The sequence below is a fragment of the Microtus ochrogaster genome, linkage group LG4 (genome assembly GCF_000317375.1).
Source record: "Microtus ochrogaster isolate Prairie Vole_2 linkage group LG4, MicOch1.0, whole genome shotgun sequence".
In the NCBI taxonomy this organism is placed as follows: Eukaryota; Metazoa; Chordata; class Mammalia; order Rodentia; family Cricetidae; genus Microtus; species Microtus ochrogaster.
Genome location: NC_022030.1, coordinates 18,006,865 through 18,018,606, shown reverse-complemented (window position 1 = coordinate 18,018,606; position 11,742 = coordinate 18,006,865). Strand labels below are relative to the sequence as shown.

At 49.9% G+C, this 11,742-nt stretch overlaps 1 protein-coding gene across 1 annotated transcript in view; it reads right to left on the bottom strand.

Annotated features, from left to right (window-relative positions):
* Positions 1 to 7,055: 7,055 nt before the first annotated feature.
* Positions 7,056 to 11,742, bottom strand: part of Arhgap35 (Rho GTPase activating protein 35) — a 112,607-nt gene continuing 107,920 nt past the window's right edge. Inside the window, exons 6-7 of the mRNA XM_005361050.3 lie at positions 9,898 to 10,003; positions 7,056 to 9,304 (exon numbers count right to left, since the gene is read on the bottom strand). Of these exons, the coding sequence (XP_005361107.1) occupies positions 8,947 to 9,304; positions 9,898 to 10,003 (464 nt within the window). The 3' untranslated portion in view covers positions 7,056 to 8,946. The remainder of the gene's footprint in view (positions 9,305 to 9,897; positions 10,004 to 11,742) is intronic.

The following is an 11,742-nucleotide window of genomic DNA, read 5'->3' as shown; positions in this document are numbered from 1 at the left end:
CCTGCCTCTGCCTCCCGAGTGCTGGGATTAAAGGCGTGCGCCACCACCGCCCGGCTCAGCTTTTATTTTCAAATATGGCAATATTCATTACCTGACAGATCAAGAACCTTTGGAGTCTCATAAAAATACAAAGAGACTGGCCAAAATGTGTGTGAAGTGCTGAGCTGTGGGGCTTTTAGCTGCCCTGGAATACCACACACGCTGGGGATTTATTTGCTCCCAAAGACATATGTGTTCTCAAACACATGCTCTACTCTGAGACCCAAAGCTGTAGACACATGCTCCATTTCGGGGGTCTGTGTCCCATATCTGACCCGGAAGGTGCTGCTGCAGCTGGTGAGCCTGTGGCCCCAGCTAGCAGTTGGGTGTTTCAGTACTGGCTCCGAAGGAAGGTTTGAGGAATCACGAGGGAGGGACTAAGGCAGGACTGGCAAAGCCGAAGGAGGGAAGGGAATGTGTGTGGGAGACCTTCCCATGGCACTCAGGTCTCTTCCCATCTTAGGCTGACACGTGTGCGAGCAAGGCCGAGGCCGGGAGGAGCTGGGGCGTAAATCCAGTTTCCCGTGTCTGTGTTTCGGGCCTTCTGCTGACTAAATTGTACAGCAGCGTGGATGAGGCCCACCAGGGAAAGAGCAGAATGGGAGATGACCTGAGAGGCCATGGGACCTCTCCCCACTTCTCTCTTTCTGAGTCTGGGTCTCCTTGCCTAGCCTGGAACTTGGTATGCAGACCAGGCTGGTCTCACACTCACAGAGCTCCTCCTGTGCTGGGATTAAGGGCGTGTGCCACCATGTCTGTTAGATTCACGTGATATTTCAAAGGTGTTGTTGGCGGAATTGTCTGGCAACTGGAACTGGGTGTGGCAGAAAGAGAAGGATGGAGTGCCGGTGACAACTTGCAAGGCCTCCGCTTGGGAGGGGGGGGAGGAGGCGGTTTGGTAATGTAGCCGAAGTTCCCTCTGGGACCGCCAGAGGGCACCCGAAGGTCAGAGAACAGCTACCAGGAGTCTCCTTCCACCTTCAAGAGGAGGCTTGTTTTTAACAGGCTTGGTATGCCAGGCCAGCTAGCCCCTGAGCTTCTGGGCGATTACCGTGTCTACCTCGCTACTCACAGTAGGATGGCCCGGATTACAGGTGTGCGGCCATTGAATTTGGCGCTGTATATAGGTTCTGGGGATCAGGTTTTCAGGCTTGCATGCCTGGCAAACACAACTGGGACTAGAAGTGTGCTCCACTACACTTGTGTTGTCCTGGAGCTTGCTTCATGCACACAAGGCAAGTGCTCCAGCATCTGAGTCGCATGTAAGCCCCTAGACTTACTATCATTATTTGTGTTGTTTTGACACAAGAGCTCACTGTGTGACTCTGGCTGGCCTTGAACTCAGACAGAGATCCACTTGTCTCCTGGGTGGGATGGGATTACAGTTGTGTGTCACCACAAGCAAATTTATTGATTTTTTAAAACTTTATGGGCTGGAGAGATGGCTCAGAGGTTAAGAGCACTAGCTGTTCTTCCAGAGGTCCTGAGTTCAATTCCCAGCAACCGCATGGTGACTCACAACCATTTGTAAGGAGATCTGGTGCCCTCTTCTGGCCTGCAGCCATACATGCAGGCAGAACATTGTATACATAATAAATAAATAAATCTTTTTTAAAAAACACTTTACTTACTTTTAATTTTATGCATATGGGTGTTTTGCTTGAATGTATGTCTGTGAACCATTTGCAAGCCCTCAGAGCACAGACGAGGCTTTGGATCAGCTGAATCTGGAGTTGCAGACATTGTGAGCAGCTATGTGGTTGCTGGGAATCCAACCTGGATCCTCTAGAAGAGCAGCCAGTTATCTGAACTGCTGAACCATGTCTCCAGATCCAAGGTTTATTTTTCTTATTTTTATTTATGAATATGTGTGCAAGTTTGTCATATGTACAATGCCTTTGGAGGTCCGAAGAGGGCATCAGATCCCCTGTAGCAACGCAAGTGCCAACACAGGTGCTGAAAACCTTAGGTCTTTTGGAAGAAAAGCAAGTGCTTTTTACCTCTGAGCCATCTCTCCAGCCCCAATTGATTATGTGATTGATTGGATTGACTGATTGTGTGTGTGTGTAGAAGTCAGAGGGAGTCCATTCTCACCTTTCACCATGTAGGTCCTAGGGATTGAACTCAGATTGTCAGGTTTATTGGCAAGTGCCTTTACCTGCTATCAATCGAACTAGCCTTTTTGTTGCTGTATTTTGAGATAAGGTTTTGTGTAACCTAAGCTGCCTCAACTTATGCTTCTCTTGTCTCAGTCTCCCCACTGTCAAGATTACAAATGCCCGGCTCCCGGTGGTGGGACTTATTTTCTTAGTCTATAATGCTCCGTGTGGCCTGGCCCCTGACCTCCCATTAACAGAGTGGCAGAATAAATGCAGGTGGGGGATAGGGGGTGATGGTGGTGGTGGATGGATGATGAATTGACCAACTGAGACAGGGAGAATGACGTAAGTAGTCACTCCCCTCCTTGGATGCCACCCAAGACACTGATTCTAGGCCGTTTTTAGAATATGCATGCCTCCACCCAGGCTCCCAGACCGGATCGGTTCTGCACATCCTGCTTTCTTTACAGGAAATGCCCAACCTTGACTTCAGGACTCCACACGCAACAGGTCAGGATGCTGCTCTGCTGACCTCTGGTGGCCACTGGGAACAAGGCAGCGCATTCTCCGCAGGCTCGGACTGATGCCAATCCTGGTGTCTCCCACACTGGTTCTCACAGCTGCATGCAATATCCAATGCCTGGACGGCCAAGATGCGCAAAACCCCACTTCTTGTTTCCATGCTCACATTCCCACTGTGTGCTTATACAATTGACTCTCATATCAGTACCCCACGCTGGGATTCACTCAAATCTTTTCTGGTTTGGGCTGGTATGTTCTATCCTGGTTACTGATGTTTTTAGTGGTTTTATAGAGATGGGGTTTCAAATTGTCCTTAAACTCAGAGTCTTCCTGCCTCAGCTTTTTGACTGTGGGGATTACAGGCATGAGCTTCCATACTTGGCTTAAGATTTTGCTGTTTATTATGGAATATTTTGCCACTTATTTGCTGTGCTAAGGATTGAACTCATAGCCTTCTTCTGCCTTGTACATGCTAGGCACTCTACCACTTTTAACACCCCCAACCACTCCTTTGACTTTTTATTAGGAGGCACAGTCTGGCTAAGCCTTGAGTTCCTCTGTGCCTAACAGGTCTGGGAAAAGGCAATTCTCCTGCCTCAGCCTGAGTAGCCAGGATGATAGGTCTGTAACATCAGACTTGGCTACTTTTCTTTTTATTGATTTAAAATTGTGTCCTACATTTGAGTACAGGAGCTGATGCAGGACAGAAGAGCAAGAATTGGTAGTAGTCTGCTGTAGGTGCTGGAAACGGAACTCAGGTCCTCTGCAAGAGCAGTATATTCTCTTAACCACTGACCCACCTCTCCAGTCCTATGACTTTGTGTGTGCTTTCTTCTCCTGATCCTTTCGTCATGGAGGCCTTCTTGAGAGCTCCACTGAGTCTGCTGGGTTACAGCTGGAGCTGCTGACATGGAGGCAAGATTGCTCGCTTTTTCCATTAAGAAATGGGTTCTGGAAGGCAGAGGTGCGCCCATGGCTGTCTCTCTGGGGCCTGGCACAGAGCACATGCTCTGGGACTCTGAATTAAATGGGTGGAGACGATCTAAACAACACTATCAGGTATGTTAGAGAAGTTTCTCATGCAGGAGTGGGTGTGCGGCCTGTATACAATCCCAACATCTGGGAACGTGGACGCAGGAGAAATCAACTGAAGGTTACTTTCAGCTCTATACTGAGGTCCAGGCCAACATGGGTTCTACCAAACTAAAAAACAAAAAGGACAACTCGTGGGAGTTGCTTGTCTCCTTCCACTGTGAAGGTCCAGGGATCAAATTCAGGTCCTCAAGGCTTGGTTGGCGGTAAGTGCCTTTATCCAACGAGCCATTTCGCCAGCCTGGAATTAGGTGAAGGCATTCTGGATAAGAAAAGAAGAGCCACAGGCATGCCCCCAGTCTGCTGTGACTTCTCAGCACTCGGGAGGCTGAGGCAGGATTGCATGGAGTACAGGAATCTGGGCTACATATTAAGTCTTGGGGCTAGAGACGGTTTAACGGCCAAGTGTGCATACTACTTATACAGAGGACCAGAATCCTGTTCCTAGCACCAGTGTTAGACAACTTAGTACTCCCCTAGCTCCAGGGGATTCTACACTCTCTTCTAACCTGCACAGGCACTATGTTCATTCAAAAATGATTGTCTCAAAAAACTAAAAAATAGGGGCTGGAGAGATGAATCAGGTTAAGAAAACTTGCTGCTCTTGCAGAGGACCCAAGTTCAGTTCATAGGGTGGCTCACAACTGCCTGTAACACACATAGGAGACAGAAGCAATAGGTGGGTTTGTTTCAAGTTAGAGGCTGCCTGGAGGTGTTTCCCCATCCATTGGTGGTGCCATGTCTACTATGATCACAAGGCTAAGAGGCATCATGAGTTTCTGAGTCCCTGTCATACACAAAGTGTGTGGTGGTGGTCAGGTAAAGTGTGTGGGGTTTACCAGAATCCAGGTAAACTTCAGCTATGGCATTCTAGAGCGCTAGAATGGAGGCAGAGGGATCAAAAATGTTGGTAACAGAACCACTTGTGCTCGATCTGTCAGACCCAGATGGTAGAAGGAGGTGTCCTCCGACTTCCTCCCCATGATGGACTGTGCACCCACTCACATGTTTGAAAAAGGTTCATCTGTAGGCTGGACAAGGTGGTCCCACGCCTTTGATCCTAGCACTCCAGAGGACAGTGTGGTTTATATAATAAACTAAAGGTGAGCCGGAATTACAGGGTAAGACTGCATCTCCAGCAGGGTGGTAGTGGAGCACGACTTTACTCCCAGCACTTGGGAGGCAGAGGCAGGTGGATTTCTGTGGGTTTGAGGCCAGCCTGATCTACAAAGCAAGTTCCAGAACAGGCTCCAAAGCTCCAAACCTGTCTCACCCCCCCCCCAAAGAACCTACCTCCAACAAAAATCAAATTTGGGCAGCAACAGTGCACGCCTTTAATCCCAGCATTCAAGAGGCAGAGACACATGGATCTGAGTTCAAGTCCAACTTGGTCTACAGAGTGAATTCCATGACAGTCAGAACTACACAGAAAAACCCTCTCAAAAAACAACCAACCCCAAACAAGAAAAACCCCCAAACACCCCCCCTCCATCTCCCCAAACCAAAGGTCCAAAGGTCTCCAATAGCATCTGGGAGGTGGAGTTAACAGGTAAAGTAGATCCAGCATGGATGATTTTGTGTGTGCACATACACATAACAGACAAGACCTCCCACAGCTAGCCCAAGCTGAGATTAAACTTGAAATCCTCCTGCCTCAGGACACCCGGTTCTAGGATGACATGATGTTATCTTTCAACATTTTCAGGGGTGGGTGGAAATGTTTTTGGTGGTGGTTTCTTTGCCCTTCCTGGTAACACTATCTTGGCAGATGGTAACCCTCTGATGGCAGAAGGGTAGCTTTTAGGCTTCTAGCTTAGGATTTCCTCAAAGCTACTGGCCATCTGCAGCCCTCAGAATTCCATCCTATGGGACACTGGAGGGCAGGGCTGCCCCTAATTGGCCCCCAGGCTGTGCTGGAGACTGCAGCCCCTTCATTTCTTTCAGGCCTGTGTTTAATTTTTTTTTTTACAAGATTGGTTTTATTAACTATGGTACATATCACATAAGGCCTTTTCATTTTTTAAACACCATTCCCATTGAGACAAGTACAATACTTCATAGCAAATACATAATTTTAAAAACAAAACCAAACAAAAACCACCTCAGTCAAAGATGCTTTGGCTGCCAGGACGGCTGCCCATGCACTGAACAGGAAGGAGCCTCGGAAAACCCATGACTTGCTTAAAAAAAAAAAAAGGCTGGAAATAAAGCAGCCATTCCTAAAGCCAACTAGAGAGGTCCTGGTTCGAGCCACCATGACACAGGAAATCATCGTTACATCCGCTTTACAGACAGGTTTCCACTTTCGCTGCAAAACAGAAGTTTGGGCACACGGCCAGACTACTAACACACTTCAATATCATTAATGTTTCTGTTTGTTCCCAGGAAACTCAAAATATGTTAATCCAACACCATATAAAGATCATGTAACATGTGAAAATACAAATACCAGGAAAAGAAGCCACAGCAGCACTATTCCAAATTTTCAAACAAGTTTTATTCCCATACAATCCCGAGACGTTTCCTTTGCTTAAAATGTACACAGGGAACATGATTCTTTAATGTGAACAATAACTTATGTCCTGGCTCCACTACTCGGGTGGCTTCATGGCTGGGGTAAGGGACCATCTAGGGCCTCTCACCTTGGCCTGTGAGGTCCCTGGCTGGTACAGTCCTGGACTGACCTAGCTCATCCCCGACCTTCCCCATGCACATGTGGGTAATGTGGAATGGAGAACCACCCCCCCCCCTCGACCTGCCACCTGTAGATGACTTTGGGGAATGAGGACTGCAGCTGGCCCACTGTCAAGTTTTGAGGGTCTGGGGGCAGAGCACAAGGTACCCTGTGGGGTCCTTGGGGTAATGCAGGCCTTCCGGGATTCCTCCCATTAGACCAGGGGCGGAGGCACAGAATACAGGAGGGTACACCCCACACCCTCGCCTACAAGCTGCTCCAATAGAGCCACCCCCCCGCAGTGGCAGAGACTGGGAAGGTTCTACAAGACCTGCTGCTACTCTGCCCGCCTCTCCTGGGAGAATGGAGAGCATGGGGCAGACCAGCACCAGAACTTTCCATGTCCTTTAAAAGGCCGAGATAAGAAGGGTGGACAGTGCTGAAGGACTGTACACTACCTAATGTGCAGCACAAAACCCAGCCTTGGGAACTGTAGTGTTGTTGGGTGGCACCAGGCTGAGGTCACCTCCAGGGCTGCTTTCTGAGTAGGGCAACAGTTGACCTGGCCACCCAAGCCCTGAGAGCTCTCCCTTCTGTAGGTCCCCAGGTTGCATTACCATGAGCACTCAGAGTACCTGAAGAAGCAGGAATGAGGTGCTCCAGCCTGGGTGTCTGCCAAGGTGAGGATCTGAGCTGGGTTCTCCTGGCCATGTGCCTGCCCCTCTCAGTCTGCCACCTATTGCTGACATTACATAGGCACATGCAGCAGCCTACAGGAGGGTGGCTTGGGTCACAACTCTTCACAGTTGGATGGCTCCACCTCCATTTCTTTGAAGACCCAACACAGAAACTACTGAATGTAAGTCATTTTAATAGCGAGGTGCAAGGGGCATGAAGTCAGGGCAGGGGACTGTTTGTGACCTTAGTGGACGCAACCCACATTATTTTCCTGCTGACCCCAGGCCTACAGCACCCAAAACAGACCCTCAGGAAGGAAAACATTTACATATAACACATTTGTACCTTGGGTTTTGTCTGGTCTTGGAGATTATACTTTGCAGGGGCAGCGTAGTGTTTGCAAGCACCTTATGTTGCCAAGTACTAGAGATAGGAACACTCAGCTTCTCTAGGACAGGACCCTTTGCCAAGGGCCAGTCATCCTCCTACCCTACAGAGGTAAAGGCAGGGTGGAAGTCCACCTGGGGCCCCTGGAAACATACCCACATGCTGTTTCTAAAGTGCAACGGTGAGACCCAGGATAGTGCTGTGTGACCCATGCCCCTCCTATGCCCAGGGTACCTTAGTGTCAGGTTTCATGGCCCAGTGCTAAGATTAAAGTAGGAGGCAGAGGCAGAGGCAGGAGCCAATTAGGGCTGCCACACCAGGAGCAGTGTGTATGGAGGCTGCTGGGAGGAAGTGGCAAAACTGGGTCAGTATAGGGTGGTGACAAGCCAGGTACAGTGCCTCTGTCTGAGAACAGGATCCTCTGTGTATAACCAGATGCTCATTTCTGGAAGGTGCCATACCTGCCCATGTCCCAGACACCCTTGCTGGTTACATCTACAGCATGGGATAAAAGGACCCCACTTTAACATCAAACACGCCAACCTGGGTGCTGTGTGTACACACCTGTAGTTTTTCTATATATGTAGTGTTTCTATAGTGTGCTGTTCAGGTAGGGACCTTGCCAATAATTCCTCCAAAGGCTCTGTCTTCTCAGGGGGTGGACCTATGGGGGCCCAGTGGGTTTGCAGCCATTGTCCAGGTGTCCTTACTTTGCTGTCACACACAAAGGGCTTTTTACCCAGTGGCCACCTGGCAGGTGAAGTGGAAACTTGAGGTCTATTTTCTTCCTGTGCTGCCTGTCTCTGTGGAGGGGTTCCATCTTTCTTCCAGTGTTCCTTTGCTGCAGGGAATGGAGCAGAAGCCTGGAAAGGAGTTGGGAGGGAAACCACACACTGGGTCTAGGCACAAAGCTCTCTTCTTGCTGTGCTGTGGGCCATGCCAGTGCCCTGTGTGTACTGTGGGGTAGCAGAGCCAGAGCCCACAGGTTCCCAAGGACCCCTTTGCAGGTGTGTGTAGGTATGGAAAACGAGAGAGGACAAACTGGGAGGTGTCCTCTTTAGAGGGGCCAGCCCTGCTGGGGTATAACCTCTGCCCCTGGCAGAGTGCTGGGGTGATGTCCCAATGATGGGGCCCTGACGCTGGTGCAGGCAGACAGGTTGGGCAAGGGGTCCAGGGAGCAGTGAGGATACTGGGGCCGCTGTCTGGTCAGTTCAGTCCTCAGAGTGGTCAGGCCAAAGGCAGGGCCCCACAGCTTGCCACAGCCAGTACCAGGTGAAGATTAGGCTGCAGGGTGCTCGACTGCCCATCCATGGCAGACACTGGCTAGTGCCACCACTGAAGTCTTAAAAAGGCGCTTGGCTGCGACCTCCAGCCCAGGGGACCTGATTTTGTTCAAGGCCAAATGCCATCCTGTCAAAAAGACGACTGGTTTTCCTGCCTCCTGGATGTGGTGGCTCACAGCGTGTGTTCGGCTTGGAGCTGAGAGGAGAGCAATGGCTGCATTGGGGACTGAGGGGTTGGAGGAGGTGACTGGGGAGGTGACGGCTGACTGGTAGCAGGTGTAGAGGAAAGGAAAGGGACAGTGGGAGCCACAGCTGAGGGGGAGCCAGGTGCAGCTCCAGGAGGCTCACTGATGGGCCGGTTGTAGAAGAAGAAGGGGCACTGCTGGATGAAGAGCTCGATGATGGTTTGGTAGGAGCGTGTGGCTGTGAGAGCGTCCATGCTACTGAAGTCGGGCCTCATCAGGGTGGGCCAGAAGCAGATAGATAGGTTCTCACTGGTCATGAGATTCACCTTGTTGTTGTGGCTGACTCTGCAGGTGACAGCAAAGCCAGGTCAGATGTGCACAGGGCTTCCCTGCCTCCTAACCCTTGGGCTGATCCTGCCACTAGCTCTAAGGAGCCACAAGTGCAGAGGCTGAGGACACACGGAGGCTCCACATGTCCCTGGAAGGTGCAGTGCATAGACCATCAACCAAAGTGGTGATGTTTGGGATGGGCAGAAAATTAGTGCATAACTACCCCTCTGCTGACAGGTCCACCATGAGCAGACAAACCTGGGCACTGGTTAAGTGCTTTAATCATATGACGATTATTCTACAGCAAGGCACCTCTCCTGATATGTGTTCTGCCTCACACCAGTATGGAGACATGGACAAGGAGCAGCTGTGAGAAGCTCTTGGAATTTTTGCTTTTGGGAAGTTTCTAAAGGTACCAGCACCTGCCAGAAAAACTCCCCGCATGGGCTGGAGCCAGAGTTAGAAGGGAAACTAAGGATGCCAAGGGCCCTTGGCTATACCACTGCAGCAGTGAGTGGACCCTGCTGGCCTTCTCCTCTCCCTCAGTTAACTAACTGAAGATGCCTGTTTATTACAGGAGGAAAACTACCCAGCAGCATGATACTTACTTGTTCAGGTGGGAGATGACATATTTGAAGACTTCATGGTTTTCCTTTGGGAATTTCTTCAGCACCTCCTTAAGAGCATGTAACTTCTGTTCTCGGTCGTTGATTTCTGAGAGAGGAAATGAAAGGCTTTCAGGGTTAAGTCTGGTGGGTGTTCTGGAGGTGCAAAGTAGCTATGCAGCAGCTGGTGGTCACTCAGGTGTATTCTGGCAACCCTCTGGGAGGGCAGCCCAGGGCTTTCTGACAGCTCCATTCCATCCTCATGCCCAGAGTCTGCATCCATGGTTGCACACCTGGACTGGGGTCCAGGCCACTTCTATGTCCCAGGCCCCTGCTGAAGGACAGTACTGTATGCCTGGGCTTCCTGCCCCCCCTTCTGCCCCCCAAGATAAACCATCCACAGACTCTACCATAAAGAACACCATTCTTTGCTCATCGGTTGCCCCTGGAGACAGGCACCCCGATGCAGAAAGACCACTTGCTTCCTGGCCAGACGGGAGGGCACTGCCACCCACCCACACTGACAGACCATGGAAGGAGGGGGTCTGTTACAAGACCAGGGCTCTGTCCTTCCCTGCAGACATGAGGAGCTTTGCACATGGCACTGCTGGAGGGGCTGATGCAGACAGTGGGCGATTCTTATGCAGCTCATCAAAGGGACCACATGCCCCTGTTCTTACTGCCGCCTACTGTGCCCACTGAGGGTACTAATGTGCTGTGACAGGAAGCATGTCATCCATGCCATGCCAGGTCAGTCATCTCTACAATCTGCCCTGTTTTGAGGATGGAAAACAAGGAAACAGAAAGTCTGTGAAGCAGGGATTTGAACTGACCAGCTGCAGAACTGAGCTGAATTTGGCTCATTCTGCAGGGAGGCAAAAATGGTCTAGACTCCATTAAGAGTAACACTTGATCAAGCCACATTTTTTTGTACATGCAAAGAGATCTTTATGGCCACTCAAGTGTGGGTTGACAGTGACTAGCAGAGTAGCTTATGGGTAAAAGCTCTATCTACTAAGTCTGATGACTTGAGCTAAGGCTTACAGGGTAGAAAAACTGACTCCTGTAAGTCGTCTGGTGACCTCCACTTGAGTGAACACGCCAAACACATACACAAGCCCCCAAACAAAACAAAAACCAACTACAATGGCCTTAGTTTTATTGGGCACAGCCTCCTTGGACACCACTAAAACTGCCATATCTTCTTGCTTCAAACTCCTGGTGGTTCAGAGACTCAGCACACCATGCCTCCCAGGTGAAGGTCATGCGGGGCATGACAGTCTGCATCTCTGCCCCCCAGTCCCTGCAACGTTCAAGTGGGAGGATTGTCAGTTTGAAGTTAGCCTAGGCTACAGAATGAGACCCTGTCTCAACAACAACAGCAAAATATAATGATTAAAAATGGGGTAAGAGGGGCTGGTGAGATGGCTCAGTGGCTAAGAGCACTGACTGCTCTTCCAGTGGACCCGGGTTCAATTCCCAGCACCCACATGGCAGCTCACAGCTGTCTGTAGCTCCAATTCAAGAGAATCTGACATCATTATACCAATGCGCATGGAATAAAGTTTAAAAAAAAATGGGGTAAGAAAGCCTCATCCCTAACCCAGAAGCTATTTAGATTGATAACTGCTCACAAATGAAACCATGGTTTTCTCTATCAGAGTCTCATTGGGTGTACAAAACACTCTTCAGGGCAGATCCCATGACCAGCAGTAGATGGCATTTCTGGAGGTTGTCTCCCAGTGCTTTGTCAGCCCCACCTGTCCACAAGTCCTTCCCATACACATTATGGCTTCTCGTCCCATGATTTTTTTTTTTTTTTTTTTTTGGTTTTTCAAGACAGGGTTT